This window comes from Gekko japonicus, unplaced genomic scaffold, assembly GCF_001447785.1.
Source record: "Gekko japonicus isolate JY-2015 unplaced genomic scaffold, Gekko_japonicus_V1.1 scaffold431, whole genome shotgun sequence".
NCBI classification, from domain to species: Eukaryota; Metazoa; Chordata; class Lepidosauria; order Squamata; family Gekkonidae; genus Gekko; species Gekko japonicus.
The window spans coordinates 146,300-165,824 of NW_015162492.1; the positions used below are offsets into that span (position 1 = coordinate 146,300).

The 19,525-nt window shown below is 47.2% G+C and overlaps 1 protein-coding gene across 2 annotated transcripts in view; it reads left to right on the forward strand.

Annotated features, from left to right (window-relative positions):
- AP1B1 (adaptor related protein complex 1 beta 1 subunit) overlaps positions 1–4,566 on the forward strand; it is a 58,412-nt gene extending 53,846 nt beyond the window's left edge. Inside the window, exons 21-22 of one of the 2 annotated variants that reach the window (XM_015406047.1) lie at positions 2,721–2,729; positions 3,955–4,566. In XM_015406047.1, the coding sequence (XP_015261533.1) occupies positions 2,721–2,729; positions 3,955–4,029 (84 nt within the window). In that variant the 3' untranslated portion in view covers positions 4,030–4,566. The remainder of the gene's footprint in view (positions 1–2,720; positions 2,730–3,954) is intronic. The other variant, XM_015406048.1, reaches the window with a different exon arrangement.
- The last annotated feature ends 14,959 nt before the right edge of the window (positions 4,567–19,525 follow it).

A 19,525-nucleotide genomic window follows, 5' to 3' on the forward strand; every position in this document is an offset into this window, starting at 1 on the left:
CTTTAGTCATGCCGGCCACATGACCACGGAAACGTCTTCGGACAGCGCTGGCTCTTCGGCTTTGAAACGGAGATGAGCACCGCAACCCAAAGTCGGATTCGACTGGCTTTCAAGCAAGGGAACCTTTACCTTTTTAAAGATGTGGAGTGGTCCCAGAGGATGGCGGCAAACCTTCCCTGGCTTTATGTGAAAGGGAGATCACTTTGTGTGGGCTGGGTAGGAGACAGTGCATCATTCTTGCAAGCATAAGAATCTATCTGTGAGTCAGAACCTTGTTCCCCCTAGCTTAGTACTTTTTACTTCAGCTTGGAGTGGTGCTCAGCCAGGAATCTTTCCAAGCCCTGCTTTCTGACCATATCTTAACTGGAGATGGAACCTTGGGTCACCTGCATCCAAAGTATGATCACCTCTACATAGCTGGGTTTTCTGCCCCATGTTCCCACTCTGTTCTCCAGCATCCACAGCATTTGTTGCGTTGACACCAATGCTCCCTCTAAGCTATGGAGTCCTGTGAGCAAAAATTCTACTTTGTGAGCTACTGGCATTAAAGTTGTGAGCAGGTGATTTGGCTACTGCATAAATTAGTTTGCTCTGGAGCCATCCTTCCTGTGTGAGCCAGAGGCTAAGAAACTGAGCTAGTGCACACTAACTTAGCTTAGAGGGAACAGACACAGTGCTGTCATACTGAGTGTCCGTTGGCCTGCTCGTGATCTGGAGCTCTAGGTTGGGGAATCTTGCAATGTTGGTAAGAGTTTTAGCAGGATGCAGTAGCAGGATAGGAGTTTGACATGCAGAATCAGCTGGGGTGTTGAGAGCAATAATGTCTGAGTTGTCTAAGATGGGACAGTTGAAGTATGGCAAAAGATGGATCTCTTACCAAGCTGACATTTACTTTCAGGGTTTGGGTTGGGATGGGGTTCTAGCAGATACCCAATCCTACCATGTTGCTTTTTACTAAATCTGGGCCACAATTCCAAGCCAGCCCTGCATACAGTGTAGTTGGGCAGCCATGTTGAGTGGCCAGATGGGAGACTGGTGGATCAGCCCCATGTCATGCAATCCATCAGGAAGTTCTCCTGTACATGCCCTTACTGAAAATGTTCTATTATGCCCCGTGTATGTTCCGTAGTTGGCATTTTGAGTTCTTACTAATGCCAGGTGCTGAGGTATGTCTTGGACTCTAACCCTGCCTGGATCCAAAGAACTATGCAGCTCTATGAACCCAAGTTCGGCTTTAGATGCATTCCTCAAGCTGCACAGCAAACTGAAATTCCTTTTAGTCTTAAAAGAAGAAGCATAGCGCAAGACTCAGCAGGCCAGAGAAGCGTCTAAAACTCCAACTGGATGCTTGCAAGCCATTGAGTGTGCCTTAAAGGGCCTCTTGAAGTCTCTACTCCAGAGCAAGGTTTTTAGAGCTGGAATCTTGTCTCTGGAGGGTAAACGTGCAGCAATAGCCCATGTTCTTGGGATTCTCCTCCCTCACATGGACTTAAAGGTTACTACTTTGGACTGTTTTTAAATAACCTTTTTATCTCCTTGGTAGTCTGCTACAGATGCTGGATCTGAGTCATGGGCCAATTAACATTTTTAATCTGGGTTGCATTCTGCAAATATTTTATATGCACACCCTAATAAAAGATTTATGTGGATTTTTAAAACGTTGTGCCCTGCCTCTCAGTCTGGAAGCTTCTGAGACAGCTAGCTGGGAAGTTTAAACCGTAATAACTCAGGCTAAAAATGCATCAAAGTTTATAAAATTAACCATGGAACCCAACAGTACACCTGTAGAATAACCTATGGAGGAAATCATCCAGAGGCCTTCACCTGGAGCCCAGTTTCAGACACCACCAACTCTCCCAGCTGGGAATCTCGCACATGTTTGCAAACACACAGATTGTCCAGGTACACTCTAAGGAGCCCAGGGTTGGCTGCAGCTTCTTGGCTGAATGTCCACGCCACAAGGAACCCAAGAACGCAGTGAAATAACTCTATGAGAGTATATTCTTTATGTGGTGCAGCTGTACACCACCCCAAAAGTATTTGCTTAAAGCATCATTGATTAAAGTAGCACTGACACGGTAACATACCCTAGACGACAGGTCCCTGCCCAAAAGGAATGTACAATCTGAGCTTTCATAGAGGGTGGAGGGAAGGATAAGTCTGAAGCAAGTACTAAGGGAAGTACACTTACCCATTTCTGGAGGGATGAGAAGAAACTAAAGGCTTCATTTGAAAGCTTGGCTGAAAAAGTGAGGTTTGAAGTGGGGGGAGAGATCATTATGTCATTTCTCTGGGAAAGTGTTCCTGGTACTGTATAACAGTCAGCAAAAAATGCCTTGAGGTGGTAGAGAGGGAGGATGAATGGTTGACATACAGTAACTGGTAAGAAGTTAGCAAGACTGCAAGAGGGAGCCGCCAAGAGCTCGTGCTAGAGATGGAACTGGCTAGGAAACGTTACATAACAACTTCAGGCAAGGGGTCACGCGGATGGCCTGAACTGACTCTCTGCTTGCCTTGTGCAGTTCGTCTAAATGAGACCTGATTAGCCTTAACCTTCTTGCCTCTCCCCCCTCCCCACCGACACACTTGGGTGCATTGGGATGGCTCGTTCGCTCTGTTTGGGTTGTGAGACACTCTCTCTGCTTCTGGTGACAATATCCTCTTTGTTTTTGTTGCGGCATGTCCACCTGCCCACCACGGGCCTGTCCCTGACTTTGCAGGATTTGGAGGTTAGCAGAACATTTGTGCTCTCTCTCTCTCTCTTGATCTTCTGAATCCAGCTGCCTACTCACCACTTCATCCCTAGCATTTTATTAATCCCCCTGCAGCTCGCTTCTGACACACCTTTCAGTGGCACCCCACTCCCCCCCCCCAGCCTGACATATGCTAACCGATAACGGATCGTGCCGATGGGCGGGTGAGCGTGCGTGCACAGAGATCAAGGGGAGCAGATACAGTTTGTTCAGAGCCAAAAAAAAGTCATCTTCCCTCTGCACTAGATGGGGCCCTGCCTTCTGGAATGCATTTTCCTAAAAGTGTTAATGCAACATGGCTAGTGCCATCTCTACAGCGTCTGAGGAAGCAGTATCTTGGACTAGGACACAAGTTCCAAAAGTTCCTAGCTTGTTTGTATTAGCATGTCTGCCCGAGTCATCTTGTGGCATATCAATGGATGGGGGCGGGGGAAGAGCTAATCATCTGCCATGGGTGTCTGGGATAGTGTCTAGTTGCAAGCTTGCCGTATCAGATAAACCAAATGCACAGCTGCAAGGGTTTTTAAAAACTCCTTTAAAACCTTCACGGTCACTCATTTGGCTCTTGGAGAATCTGTGGAACCTGCAACCCTCCTCACGCTTTCTCGAGCCGTTCAATTCACTGGGTCTTAACTTCTGAGTGAACATGCATCGGATCGGGTTGCACGTCTCATTTGTGACATGGGCTGCATTTCCACTGCAAACCTGAACTGGTTTATAAGCCTTGTTGGCAGTCATGGTTCCCCCCCCCCGCCCCCCGCTTCGTTAGGTTCTTTGCACTGCGGCAGCACGTGAAAACCAAATTTCCCAGGGGGAAGGTCATGACTGTTGCTAAACCAGTTCCAAGTCTGCCGAGTAGGCATCTGTGCCTCCAGTTTCAGATGGCTGAATATGACATAGGAAGGCATCAGCTGGTGTGTGTGTGTGGCGAGGCATGGAGGGAGAACTTCCGCCTGGAAAACGGAGGTGGCCTCGAGTAGTTTATTGACAAAGGCTTCGCCTCCCAACAGCAGCTGAAGCTTTTCTTCTCTCCAGGCAACTTGGCTTAACTGTCCTTCTTCTTAATCTCTTGGCATGTCCTTTTTCTGCCCCCTCCTGGATTCCATTTGCTCCAGTTATTAACACAGCTGCCTTGTAAAAAAAATTGGTTGGCAAACATTGGCCTGTTGCATTCAGATGCTCTCCTCTTCTCCCCCTGCAGCTCTCTCTGAAGTGTCGCGCCCCTGAAGTCGCACAGCATGTTTTCCAAGCCTACGAAACCATCCTGAAGAACTGAGGTCCACAGGCACCCTCCTCTTCCTCCTCCTCCCTCCCCTCCCCAGATTCCCAAGTGGAAGAAGCGGTAATGATTTCATTGGGACCAAGACCCCCTCCACGCATGCCTCCTTTTGTCCACGGAAGGAATGAACTCAAGAACCAACATATTTGAACGTTCTCAAAACTGTCTCTCATCTCCTGATAACTGGAAGCTTTGGGTCATGAGGGGGGCCGTGGGGTCCCATATTTGGCCTCGGGAACGGGGAGGTGTTTGGAAGAGAATGGTCGAAGGAGATGGGAGATCTGGCAGCGCTGCTTTGTGTGTGAAGTCATGCCGTTGTCCCCTCTGCTGATGTTGCCCTATTCTTGAGAGCCCTGTACATTCTCTCTCTTTTTTTGGCCCATTTATACATATGGAAGTCAACAGGCAGTGCACACATAATGCTGCAGCTGCACAGTGGGGAAAGTCCCGTGCATCTTTTAGCATCAACTTGCTGTCTTGCTATCTTCCCAACCAAATAAACAATCAAAGCTCAAAGTGCTGAACTAGGAAAAATGGGTTTGTGTTTCATTGTCTATCTTCGGGGCATGGAACAGGGGTCATTCCCTGGAGGTGTGGGGGGGGAAGTATTTGTGAATTTCCTGCATTGTGCAGGGGGTTGGACTAGATGACCCTGGAGGTCCCTTCCAGCTCTGTTATTCTAAGAAAGTGCGGGTGGAGGGAAGGCTGTACAAAGACCCTGCTTTTTAATAGCCCTTCTTCTTGTAAGATAGTTACCTGATTTATTTATTTTTTTAGCTTTTTGGGGAGAGTCTGTTTTGGAGAGTTTAAGTTTCTGTAGATGGGCCTGGTTCACACAAAACAGGAAGGGAGGCTGGATACATTATTCCTTGAGACTACAAGTAGCAGATCATGTGGCTGTACACCACCATATGGAAAATTCCATTGTGTCCAAAACCAGTAATATCAGAGGAGGCTAGTCTTCTCCTTGTCACCAAATTTTCTGTTTGAATATGGGAGTTCTTCGGTCTAGAGAAGCATCCAGTAGCAAACACTCCAGTGCTGGCCTCTGGCATTCTTATATGACAAACGTGAAATGCAGCAGATCAAAGTTAATAGCATTGGGTGAAACAATTGAATGTAGTAATAGCAGCAACAGTAGTAGTAGTAGTTATACCCCACCTTTCTTAACGGAGACTCAAGCTAAATTCCGAAATATGAAAAGCCATTCAGTCAGACAGCAACCTCCTCCAGTAAACAGTGCAGCAGGGCTAGCATTAGAGAACTGAAGAACAATGTGAGCAAACTGTCCAAGGCATTAAGAAAGAGCAAGAGTCCAGTAGCACCTTAAAGACTCTTCTCTTCTGAAGAAGTGAGCTGTAACTCACAAAAGCTCATACCCTGTCACACATTTTGTTAGTCTTCAAGGTGCTACTGGACTCTTGTTCTTTTATACTGCTGCGGATGAACTAACACAGCTACCCATCTTGATCTATGTCCAAGGCATGACATATCATAATGAAGAAGGGGGGTTATAAAGGTAGAAGGCATTACACTAAAGGAAGGTGATATGTACAGTCACAATTGCAATAGACTACAATATTGTCCCTTATTAGAAACAGCCTCTTGTGCTGTTCGATTACATTATCATTTGTAGAAATGCCCCCAAGACATTTCCGTTTAGAGTCAGATTCGACTGGCTTTCGAGCAAGGGAAACCTTTACTTACCAGGCCAGAATGGCAAGTCTAGGACACAGATGGTGCTGATGGTCGCAAGTCTTCTCCCTGCCCATCCTGTGTGGACTGACGGCCCCATGGGCTCCACGACCCTGGGGATAAACATTCCCTGGCTGTGAAAGAATGCGGGTAATGGGAGCAAGAAAGATCCACACTCCTTGCTGTGATTGGCAGGGCTCTCTCTCAGTCCCTCCACCCATCACAACCCTCAATAGCCGGTTAGCGGAAGGCCCACTCGGCCACCTAGTGGTCAATCTAAATGGAAAAACTCTCACCGCTTACAATGAGACCACGGGCAAAAAACTTTTGGGCGCAGTTACTAAGCAAACAGATGGAGGAGTTTGAAGGGGACAGTGGGTCTTGGGATTTGACAATGGCATATTAAGTTAATGTGGAGAGCAATTAAAATAAATAAATATAAGTTGGGGATATAGAATTAGATACAAGGGGTAACTATTAGAAAGGAGGAAATAATATAGGAGTTGAAGTATTATAACAAGGGCATAGCAAGGAGGTGAAGGGTGTGCTCCCCCCAAAGACCTCTAGTAAAAGGGTGGAGGATACCCTCCTGCTGTAGGGATTTCCCCTACAGCACCCAGTATCGGAGGCAACCCCATACAGCTTTCTTTTCTAGGTACTGAAGAAGATATAAGAAGACTATAATAGAGTATGATATAGAGGAAGTTGCATGGTGGTATTATAAGCGGGTAATATAAGGAAATAAGAAAAAGAGGTTATAAACAAGATTGGGATTAAGATATAAACAGACAAACAAAAAAAAGATATAAACAGACGATATGTCACCTCTGGGTGTTTTTTTTAGTTTCAAAAGGAGTATAATATATTAGGAAAGAAATATCTGTATGAAATTGTAATATATACTCAATAAAAATATGGGGGGGGAATAAACATACAAAAACAGTATGTTGGTGAGTGGCTAATAAAGCTGAAGGTAAATATTAGAAGGCAGGTTAATGTGCAGAAGTTACCGCTTGCACCAATGGATTGCAGCCCAGGTTTCAGGGGATGTTTCCCCCTCCCTTTGACTCACACAGACACCTTACTTTAACAAAACAATGAGTTTATCTCTTCTGAAGAAGAGTTAAGCAGTTTATTTTGGTTGACAAGTGTCGTAAAAGACTGTACATTTTTCACAGTTATGCTTTAGGTACAGTTCTCTTAAAAATAATTACAACATCACACCCTCTCCCAGGGTTACAGAACTGATAGACAGTTTCTCCTGGTGAGAGAGGTGGAGTGACTATCTGGAAAAGGCTCACTGAACGCTGGGATCTGGAGTATTTTCACTATGGCCTTTGCCACACTTATAGGGATACTGGAAGAGTGGACCTTATTTAGTCCTTACACTAGCCAGTCTGTTCAAGCCTGGACTCATATCCTAAAGGCAAGGCTAGCTGGGATCGCAAGATTCTCTCTTGATTTTCTTGTCCATCCCTAAACTACTGCATCTGTAAAAAAGCCTAACTAGCTAACACAGGATACCTAGTCTTATTCCTGTTGGATCCCTCACTTCTACCTGGCTGAGCCCCAGCTGAAAAGGTGACACTTCCTCCTCTAACTCCCTCTCACAGCCTCCCCCATCTCGCCTACCAAGCATCGACAGCCTCTCACTGGCTTAGAAACTAAGAATTTGCATATACTCCAAGGGATCAGGATGGTGAATATGGAAGCCATCATTACATATGCATCTTCGGATCACTGGATCCGATCTACTATTCCCCACTGGCAAATAAACGGCATCATCCTGTCAAAGGTGTTGCTTATGCTTGCTTCCAGTAGATTTCATGGTAGAGGGAAGTGCTTTGTACAGAGAGGCTGGGTGAATGGTTGTTTGGCAAAAGGGTAGGGGAAGCGAGGTGACCTCCAAGGGGGAGGAGCAGGGAAAGGAGCTGAGGTGTTTCCCTCCTGAGAATTTCTAAAGACGTTCCTGGGGAGAAAAGCCTGTGGAGATGGAGGATGGAGAAAGGCAGTTGGTGGAAGAGCAGCCATCTTCTGGCATGGGCCTTTGATCCTGAGAGTTACTGGGACTTCTGCTGTGACTGTGAGGAAAAATGGATTCTCCATGACTGTGAGTAGGAATGACAATGCAACCTGTCTGCGGTTTGAGTCAGGACCCAGATACTAAAGAGACTGCCTTCTCTTTCCACACTGACTTTGAGAGTGCTCAATATAATTTTTATTTATAGTCTTGTTTAAAACTCCCAGTTCTGAACCCATTGTTTCCCTCACCTTTCAATAAAAGCTATTTGTTTAAGTGCTGTTCAGGTTTCGAATGGAGCATCCACCATTTTGTGACTATTAACCTGGCCTTTGACGACTGGAAGGGTTACGCGGCTAAGGATCCCTATCCCGTGATGTCGTATTACACTGCCTAGCTCTGTAAATATTAGGCTGAAGGCACGAGAGGGAGGCAACACACAGAGTAAACCATGTCATGTGGTGTGGGGAACTAGACGTTACCAGAAGGAGACAGAGTGTGTCGGCTGTTCAGCATCTCTTGAAATTCCTCATAAGAATGTGGCCTGAATGGCTAAGTGCCCAGTTAGTAATTTGTGAAGCAATCATAAACTCATTCCGAAGAGCGGCCGAGTTCAGCTCTCTCCACATGTCTATCAAACTGCTCCATGAGTTTTTGGCAGCCTTACAGCGGCTCAGCAAATGTTATTGAAAGCACAGATCAGGGTGAATCAATCAGGTGAATCAAACCCCCAGGTTGAATCAACCACCCCAGCCTGCCTTCTGTAGTCATTATGCCAAGCATATATGTGACTTGGTTTAGAGTTACACCCTTTGAGTTCTTTCTGTCTTTGGATTTCTGAGTTACATTTAAGCTACTGTCCTTTGGGGGAGCTGCATCTGAACTGAATATCTGCAAGAAAGTAAATAAATATCTTGCAGGTCTACAGGCTGGCTTTCTGGAATTGCAAATGATCTACAGATTACAAAGATCAGTTCCTCTGGCGAAAATGGCTGCTCTAAAGGGTGGACTCTGTGGCATTATTCCTCACTCAGTTGCCTCCCCTCCTCAAGCCCCGCCCTTCCCAGACTCTACCTCCAAATCTGCAGGAATTTTCCAACCTGGAGTTGGTAACCCTAGCTTCTGGGTTTGCACCAGAGATGATATTGTAGGTGTCCCCCCTCCTTAAAAGCTCCCACCAGTTGCCCGCACTGGGTATGCAATCCACAGTCATTTATAACATAAGTGATAAAGTAGGGAAGCTCATTCTGTTTTGTATGCATACTCTGGGCAAAAATACAAGGGACAAGGTGCAAACTGGCCCTGACCAATGCTCCCTCTAAGCTGTGGAGTCTTGTGAGCAAAAATTCTGCTTTGTGAGCTACTGGCATTAAAGTTGTGAGCAGGTGATTTGGCTAGTGCATAAATTAGATTGCTCTGGAGCCATCCTTCTTGAGCGAAGGCAAAAATGTGTGAGCGGGAGGCTAAAAAACTGTGAGCTAGCTCACATTAACTCTATTGTTTTCCCTCGGATGGTCATGGCCCCGCCCTCAGCGTGCCCGGCGTCATAACGTCACTTCCTGGTGACGTGCGTGCGACATGCGTGCGCTTTGCACGCGCGCGCTCTCCAGGATCCACCCAGGAGTCCCCCGCTGCTGAGGTAAGTTACATTTGGCAACCCTAGACTAGATTTGTTGTGTGATGACAAAAAGAAGTGTGGAACTGGCTATGCAGTTCTCAGCCTAAAGGAATACATCCCCCACCCCACCCCGACAACTCTGGAACTGTTTTTTTGTGTGTGTGTGCATGCTTTTCCTCAGGAAGTACTTGGGAAGCTTGGAAAAGAGCTTGGTTCTAGAACAAAGCTGACACCATTCTCTTTGTAATAATTTCTTCTTATTTACAGAGTTCGCTACTAGCAACACCTTTTCTGAGGAAATTAGGAGGAGGGGGGCCCCTTCGTAGATCGAAAAGGCTCTTCCAGACTTTGTGGGACCCACTAGGAAGAAAGACTAATAGGATCAGGGCTGCAGTTAGGAGAGTGATCATTGTGGAGAAGATCGCAGAAAGGCTCCAGAGATCGGAGATATACCAGGCCTCTCCATTCCACAAACCCAGCCCTCCTTAGATTCCACCACCAAATCCCTAGGCATTTTCCAGCCTGGCACTGGCAACCCTTGTCAGGCATGGCCCTAGGGATCCCTCCCTGAAAGGCTAAAATAGACCTGGAAAGGGCCTTGCCCCCTTCCCCTGCCTTTTACTGACAGAATCAGGTGGAAGCCTTTTACTGACAGGACCAGTTAGAAGCCTTTTACTGACAGAACCAGTTAGAAGTTTTTGTTTTTACTTGTTGGATTTTTTTTTTGTAGGCCCACAGAGTCCCCTGAGTCTGTAGAAAAACCTGTTGGGGAGAGTGTGCCCCCTATTTGTGGAAATAATTATCTGCATGCAGAGGGGACTGTTGAGAATTAGATCTATAGATAGATATTATAGTCACGGGGAGGCGGGACTTCTGCCCTACCACCACTGCTATTTTCAACCTAGAAATCAACATGAAAGAACAAGCATCACACTCTGAGCAAGTAGCTCAGCTGAACTGTCACTGCTAGATTTTGCGTAGGCACAAGCCTGGATGTGTGTCATGAGAAAATATGCTCAAGTGTCTGTTACAGTTCAAGTGTTGACATATTTCTCCTGCTATGATCCGTGGTGGGGGAAGGAGGCCTCCACCAAATAAAAGGCAAGCAAAGTTTCTCTGAGTCTGTCAGCTGGTAGCCCTCACATCTTTCCAGTGGCAGGGACTGGTTCCACTTATATTCCACCATGTATACCCACTTTCTACAAGCCTCTCCTTGCTCAGGATGCAAAGGAGGACAGAGCTCCCGAATTCTTCTATAGTTGGGTTGAAGAGGGAGTTTGGGCTGGTGCAGCTTCTCCAGGCAAGAGTGACAAAGTTTGGGCTATGTAATCATTAAAAAAACAAATTAATTAATTCTGGTCACCCTCCCCTTTCTCTGCTCTTTTAAAATGTTTCTTTACTGGTGCCACAGGCCTTAGGTACGGATGTGACCCACATGCCTCGTTAGAAGTAAGGCGGTAGAACAAATTTAGAGTCTGGTGGCACCTTTAAGGCCGACAAAGGTTTATTCAAGGTATGAGCTTTCGTGTGCATGCACACTTTATCAAATACAATGGAATGGCAGGCAAGGTTCAAACTTATAGCCAGAGAATGAACAGCAAACTAACATGCAACATGATGATGATGGAGCGGTGGCGCAGGCAGTAAAACGCCTGCAAAAAGTAATCCATCAACAGCCTCGGCTGTTCGAGTCCCACTGCGGTCGGGGTGAGCTCCCGGCCCATGTCCTAGCTCCCACCTGCCCAGCGGTTCGAAAGCCTAGCAAGTAGATAAATGGGTACCTGCCTTAGGTGAGGGGGGGGCCGCCTTCCGGCGCAGTAGCGGCGAAGAAGACCTGTGGTGGTGGCAGACAACGGCTGTGATCCAGCAAAAAAAAAAAGAACATGGCGGCGAAACTGACATCAAGCTGCAGACGTTCCGGGCGGGGACTGGCCCAGAGACGCGGCGACGCAGCACGGCCAGAGCTAATCACGCAGAGGCCGGTGCAGCAGTCGTCGCACAGCCGCGGACTATGGAACCAACCCAGAAGGAGCCGCTGCGGAGCTGCGCCGAGATAGAACCCACCATGAAGCCACAGGAAGAAGAAAGAACAAGCCGGCAGGGTGCCTGGTAGGCACTCACCTCTCCTATATATACATTGTGGCCCTAGATAGGAAGTATAATATGCCTATGTAAACCGCTCAGAGCCTCCGAGATTGAGCGGTATAAAAATTGAATGAATAAATAAATGATCAAGATATGATCAATAAATATAATTTTTAAAAAAGATATGCAAGGTGACACTAAACAACAAGGTTATAAGGTCAACGTTCTGCATTCTAATGTATCTGAGAAAGTGTGCGTGCACACGAAAGGTCATCCCTTGAATAGACCTTTGTTGGTCTTAAAGGTGCCACTGCTGCACCAGACCAACACGACTGACCAACTAGAAGTGATGCAGAAGGCATGCACCAACTGCATCTTGAGTGGATGGGTTTCCTGCTCTTTCCTGAATGTTACATGGGTCCCAGTCACACGGGCCAGATAACGCGGGATGGAGGTGTGGCTCTTTGCACCGCCGCAATTTGCCCCGCCATTATGTGATCTGACGTGACGGCGGTGAAGCGGATATTTTCCTGTCAGCGGGTGTTTCCGGCACGCTCCAATGAGACAAGAGGAGCGCGCTGGAGCGATCACACGAAGGAAGTCCGTCAGCATCCTGTCGCAACCCATTTGATAGAAGACTTTTCCAGGTACTTTTTAACTCCAGATCTTCAGCAGTAGGCTACGGGTTGGAGACAGGTGCGCCACGCTTGCCAGATGTTTCCATGTGATCACGCCCGTATAATCCGCCCGGCATTCGTCTCTCTCTCGCGGCTACTTGTGTGTGTGATCGGGGCCATGATTTCCTAACTGAAGCAGCCCTTATGGAAGGAGGCAAAGGTTTGAACTTTGGTTGTAGGGGTGCTCTGTATTTTGAGAAGGGGAGCAGGGCTTAATCTGAGCCAGGGCACAACTGCAGATGCAAAAGGAGCTGCTGCAAAGTGCATTTCCTCACCGCTGAGCTATTGGGAATCCCTGTACATTTTGCTTCTAAATCAGAGGGAGATTGGTCTAGACACGTGGTACCCTTTTCTAAAAATTACAAGGGGCAATAGCCAGTAGGGTTGTCAGGTTCCGTCATCTCTCCAGTGGGAGGACTTGAGGGGTGTTCTGGGGGTTGGCAGGAATGGAAACCCGCCCCCAAGCCCTCCCCCAAACCACGGTCACCCCTCTCCCTCTGCAGAGATTTAAAGGGTTTCAGCTGATCGGCAGGGAGCACGTGGCCCGACAATCAGCTGGAGGGCCCTTTAAATCTTTCAGCAGGGAGGGAGAGGGGCTGTCGCCAGCCACAGCTCTGCTCACAAAAACATCCTTTAAAGAATATTTTTGTGAGTGGGGTGGGGACCGCAGCACATGCGGGGCTGTTCAGCTGAAACCCTTTAAATCTCTGCAGGAGGGGATGGGGCTTTCCCCCCAACCAATTGGCTGCCGGCGTATTGGAGCCCCCAGAAGTGGGGGAACCCCCACCTGGACCTGGGACTGGCAACCCTAGTAGCCCATAATGCAAAGAAGCCTTTTTAAAAATATTAGATGCATACCTCTAGGTTATGCTTACCAAAGGCTATGGGAGATGTTAGACGTATACTGTCCCTGAACACACAACAGCTATCAGTAGACGTGACCAAACAGGGTGTACCTTCTCACCTCTATTCCTTGCTTGTGAGCTTCTTACAGACAACTGGCTGCCTTGCCACAGAGGCAGAATGTAGGATGCCACATGGACCAGATCCACTACAGCAAGGATCTTGAGCTGAATGTGTTAAGGGACCTGAAATCTTGATTCTTCTGCTTCTTTTCTTTGTAGTTGAAGATAAGTCCTTCTGGAGTTATCCATCTGTAGTTTTTACACTAAGACAGTGTTCAGTTGACAGTTGAGATCGGAAGATTCGCCATCTTTTAATATAAGTTGTATGATTTTATATTGATTGACAGTTTTAATGGAATTTTAATGTATTTTTATATATGTTGTTAGCCGCCCTGAGCCTGCCGAATGGCGGGGAGGGCGAGATAGTAATGTAAATAAAAAAAAATAAAAAATTAAAAAATAAATTAAAAAATGTTAAAGTCTGTTGGAAAAGGTTGGTAGGATGTGAGAATAAAGGCAGGAGTAAACAAAAGTGTTGTTACGGGGCTTCTGTGAGGTGCTTCTCAGAAGGGAGTGACAGATATGGCCAGCTGCAAGTAATCCAAATATGACCCAGATTTGTGCCCATGCACTGAAGCCATCACGCAGAGTGCTCCTGTGCATTTATCATTGTGAGCTCTTGTGTGTGCCACTTCCTAATGAACGGCTTGCGAGAACCAGCTGCAGACATTGTATGGATTTTTATTCAACATGTCAGCTACCCATACTGAAAAGTGGTGTCTCCTCAGTTATGCAAGTAGGCTGTCTTATACTGGCTCTCTCCGGAGCTCTTGCTCTGAATTTGGATGCCGCCTGGCTCTTTAATTACAAACGGTTGCAGGCCACTGTGCTTTGGCAATATTTAAACCAGGTATTCTTCCTTGAACACAATTCAAGAATGCAAGTTCTCCTTTTTGCTGCTCCTCTCCTGTGGAAACCTGATGTCTGCATTTGCCCCTGCTCACTTTCACAAGTAGCACTCCCCCCCCCACCCTTTTTGCCATAAGAGTCACAGCTCTTCCCCTTCCCTCTTTTCTATCCCCTCCCTCTCTTTTCCTCTCCCCTGGCCTTTGTTTCTGCTTGCTTTGTGAAAACACTCCAAGGCCTCAACCTTCTCCATGTGCCTGAACACTTATCCACTGACCCAATTTTTTGCTGAGTGCGTTGAAGCACTGGGAAGAAGAGCTCTGCAGCTGGGTGACCATGGCAGCTGGCCAACTTAAGAGGCTGTTTTAGAGCCTTGAAATTCCAGCAAAGGCCAGCCGCGACACAGAAACTTAGAGGATCCCAGCTTGCTCATCGCAAAGGTCTGCCCAGGCCTGCATGCTGTTTCCAGTCGTGTCCAATGGGGTGGTGCTAGGAAGCTCATCATGAGCAAGGCATGAAGAGCACATCCCCTTCCCCTGTTCTTTACTTCCGCTGTCAGATACGTTGAGATATAATGCTTCTGAATGTGAAGGTTTTATTGCTCCATCAGTGCTTTTATGGAAATAGACAGGCTTGATTTAGGAATAAATCCTGGCTCATGTCTTTAAAATTAAGCTGGCCACCAAATTTGGGTGGTTGTTCCCATCTTGGATGATTAGGTATAGCACCGCATTAGAGGAAGGTTTTAGTGTGATTTTAAATATTGTATTCTACTATATGTTTTATTGTATTTTATACTCGGATTTGCTGCATGTGAGCCGCCCTGAGCCTTTGGGAGGGCGGGATATAAATCAAACTAATAAATAAATAAATAATAAAAAACCCTCAGGATATTACAACACTATCTTCCAATAACTATTGCTATATTCAAAGAGCCAATAGTTATTCAAAGGCCCAAATAGTTCAGACTATTCTGTTCAGCCCTGACCTGTATAGCCCAGGCAAGCCTGATCTCGTCAGATCTCGGAAGCTAAGCAGGGTCGACTCTGGCAAGGTCTTGGATGGGAGACCTCCAGCAGCTGGGAGGCAGGGGCAGGCTTTACTCAGCCACCTCTCCGGATATCCTCCAGGCCCCCAGAAGGGGTCAATCACCAGAGGTTGCCATGACTTCCAGGTGTGTGCATGCACACACACACAAAATAAATAGAAAAAGACTAGTCTGTTCAGATTTTGGAAGCTAAGCAGGATCAGTATATGAATGGAGAGGCCACCACGGAAGACTGGGGCTACTATGCAGAGGAAGGCAAGGGTAAATCACCTCTGCTCCTCTCTTGCCTTGAACACCCCATGATGTGGACCTTCACAGGGTCTTCATCATGAGTTGGTTGTCACTTGACATCAGATCAGGGGGTGGAAAATGCCGTCAAGTTGCAGCTGACTTATGGCAACCCCATAGGGTCCTGAAGGAAAGAGACGTTCAGAGGTGGTTTGCCCTTGCCTGCTTCTGCGTTGGGACTCTGGACTTCCTTGGTGGTGGTCTCCCATCCAAATACTAACCAGGGCAGCTGACCCTGCTTCACTTCCGAGATCTGACAAGATCAGGCTAGCCTGGTGTTGGGATTCTTTTTGAGTAAGTCAGCAGAGTATTAAGAGACTGAGTCCATGGTGTGTTTTAAAGTATAAAAGTTTACTATAAACCTAACATGGGAAAAGGTACACAGGATATAAAATAACAAAGAGCTAATATGGCTACATCCTTACAGCTAAAGGTAAAACAGGAAGAGAATGGCGTCTCCTTCTCTGGTCAGAACAAAGAACTGGAGGAGAAACCAATATGCTAAATACTTGGCACCTTGGTTTCTAATCAGACTAGCAAATTAGCTCCAAAGTTCCCGGGCATTCTCTTGTCTAAACAGATTGGTTACAAGCAAACATGTGACTTAACAAACATAATTAACCCTGTAAATACTGAAGTGTTTTGACTTGCAGCATCCAACACCTGGGCTATCTGGGCCCTCTCTTGCCTTCAACACCCCATCACGAGGTCACCATGAGTGGGTTATGACTCGAGGGCACAGCAAACGAGATGCTGAGGTGTGCAGGGCTGAGCAGCTATTCTAAAACCTGCCCCAGGGTGTGAAACTCTCTCACGAGTCCCTGATTTTTTATAGCAGTGTCTGACAGCTGAAGCGTACGCCTTTTTTTCAGAATTAAAATTGGAAGTGCGCTAACCTTTTCGGGTGTTCAAGTCGAGTGTGAAAGAGCCAAAATGATCTGCTCTCCACCGGTACCCACTCTGATCTGCCCATGGCAAGAAGGAAGCAAGCCCAGATTAGTACATCTCACAGAAAAAACAGGCAGTCTCTTCTAAGAGGCTAGCTAGATAGGGTGACCCTATCAAGAAGGACAAAATGTTGCGATCACAACATCAAACCACAACAAAACTACCTGCCCCTCAGAGGAGGCTGTAACTTACAGGGGTCATTTCGTAGAAAAAGAGGTGCAGGAGCTTATTAGCATAACTCATTATATAACTTATTTGCATATGCCACACCCCCTGACCTAATTGGAAGTGTGTCAGAAGCAGCCCCCACCTCTCAGGCTCCACTGGACTGTTTTGGATTGCTAGCTATGGGGGGGGGGACGTGCAGATCTGTCCTCACAGAGGAGGGAGAGCTTGTACCTGAATAAAACCTGGTCTTAAAGGTGCCACTGGACTGTTTTGGATTGCTATGGGGGGGGAACAACTCTGCAACTTACCTGGCTGCTTCTTGCTCCTCATGGCCCGACTGAGGGCTGCTGGGAGCAGGGGCCGGGGCTTGTTGCATGTGCCCGCCCCCTGGGCTCTTTACTGCCGGAGCTCCGCTCCTGTGCTCTCCTGCAGGAAATGACCCTGGGTAACTCATGCCGAGACAGAGCAGGCACCTTCCTCCATGTGGGAGAAGGGTTCTTTGGGCCCACAGGCCTTTTCACACGGCACTCTAGCAGTTACAGCATAGAGCTTTACTAGTAATGCCAGAGCTGCGTATGGTCTTTAAGCCCAGACTAAACACTCTCATGGCTTCCTCTCTAGTCCAAAGCGGCTCTCGAGTAATGCCAGTACTAGTAATGCCAGTGCTCCACTTTTGCATAACTTGAATTTTTGAACTCCACATTTTGTGTCTGATGGCACATTTTTCTTTAAAAACCGTCTGACCTACTCACCTGCAACCAGCCCCACCCTAATCCACCTACACCTCAGATCTCTGTATTCTGGAAGCCAAGAAGCAGTCAAGCTACTGAATCAAGAAGGAATTTGCAAGACCTGTGCAGACAGACACAGGGGCCTTGTGTGCTGGGCTTGGCCTCCGCAGTTGCCAACTCTGGGTTGGGAAATCTGTAGAACTTTGGGGATGGAGCCTGGGGAGGGCCAGTTTGGGGAGGGACCTCAGTGGGGTATGATGCCATACAGCCCACCCTCCAAGGGAGCCATTTCCTCCAGGGGAACTGATTGCTGTAGTCTGGAGATCAGTTGTATTTTTGGGAGATCTCCAAGCCCCACCTGGAGGGTGGCAACCCAGTTGGCCTGCCTCCTACTCTAGCTCAGTCCAGCTTTTGCAACTGAGACCCTGGCATGCTGTTCAAAACTGAGGACAGTTTTGGATCTGGACAATGGCCATCCTCCAGTCTGTGCTTGGCATTTGTTGGCAGCACGCCTGTTTATACTTCTCAAGGCATTTTCTTCTTCTTTTTTTCATTCTGGGACTGAAGACTGCATTAGTTTCCTGAGCCCTGGGCTGGGAGACTTTTAAGCAAGGGACTCCTTACAAACTGCCCTCATTCCAGAAAGCTGCAACCACCCTTAGGTGTGGGCTGAAGCATTGCTAAAAAGTTTCTGCAAAGCCTGGTTCCTTCCCCTACCCCTGGCAGTTCCCGTAATCTTTTTTTCCGGATCCTGGATCCCAAAATACCCTCTCCTGGTGCCTCTGTTTACATTGCATGGCCGCCTCCGCTTTGCACAGTCATATGGCTTGCATTTCCCCCAGCTCAAGTCTCACCCATCTGCTTGTCAAATCTGTGAGCCCGTCCGTCTTCACTCCAGGTTTCCCATCTGGAACAGGCCTCTTGAAGCAAGAGTGAAACCTCCCACCATCCCTAAACTCAAACACACAAGATTAAGCCTCTTCTTTTCCCTCGCTCCCCCAGGGGCCTTGCAGTCTGCAATCACTGTGTGTCCGGCTGAAACCACGATGAAGCCATTGCTATAGTTGGCAGGTGGGCGGGGACCAGCATTCCAATCCAGTTGGAGAGCTAAATGCAGCCATCCTTTGCCACATTGTGCTTTTCAGGCTTTGCTGCTTTACCGGCGTGCCTTCCTCATTTTGCCTGCGGCACCTTGCATCCAAGCAGCATTTAAGGTAGCAAATTAAGGTAGCAATGTGGGGGAGATGGTCAGATATGACCTATGGGGCTGTTATTTGGGGAGCTCTAGGACTGCACTCTTCCACCCTTTTGCCCAAGATTTTTAGCAGTCTTAGTGGGTACTTTTCTGGTAATCAGTTTTCCGGTCAGGAAGGGTCCGACATGGTGTAAACTGCAGTTACAACCCCCCTCAAAAAATAAAAGCAACTCAAGCTGCAAAGTCCTGACTATTGCGCAGTTTCTTATGCAGTGAGAACAAAGTATGTTTTACAATACATTAATGTACCTAAATGCTTCCACAATGCATTTAATATCAAGGATGCAGTAGAGCAACCTGCCTTTGGTAGGCAGCCTTCTCCCTCCTTGTGAGAGCCTGGCCTGGGCTGGGTCCAGGAGGAACCCTCCGACTCTCTTGCCAGGTGTTGCCCAAATCGGCTCCTCAGCCCTGGCTGCTGCTGTTGCTGCTCTGAGGCAGCCAGATCTAACTGCAGCACCCCCAGTGGTAGGAATAGTTACTGCAGGCAGCTGCTGCCCCAGTTCGCTTCGGCAACAAACCACAGTAGCATCTCACTGGCGTGACTTGATGGTCATGGATGGTCCTTTCCTGTCTATCCTCAGCATCTGATAAGGAGAGGTAAATTGCTTCTTTACACGGGGGTTCCCATTAGTGATCATGGTTAATACCCAGTGAACGACCCATCTTCCATCAAATCATTTTAAGAAGCCACCTGATGCATGGCCATTGCTACATTCTGTCGAAGGTGAGTTCCATTTTGGATTGCATAATGAAGTGGTCGTATTAGTTGGTCTGCACATGCTCAGAGGTACTTTTTATTTAGATAATGCTTGTTTGTTCCTTTAAATGAAGGTGTGTGGACAAATATAGGAGGGGCAATACTGAAGGGACATGATTAAAGCCAGGAGGAGATGCATTGTTGGAAGAGTGCCTGCAAAGCAAATCTCTCCAGATAACTCAAAGCAATTGAACCCAGAGCCAGGCACTGGCAGAGGAGAAAGTGTGAGGAGGGGAGGAAAATAGAAGGAAAAATTTTGTATTAGGTGCAGAAATCTGGTCTATCCTTCTCTTTCCTGTTGAAGCCTACAGCTACTTTTGCACTTCTTTCTCGCACACAATGAAGACTGGAAGCTTTTAAGGAAAAGTGGAAGCAATTCCCCACACGTACAC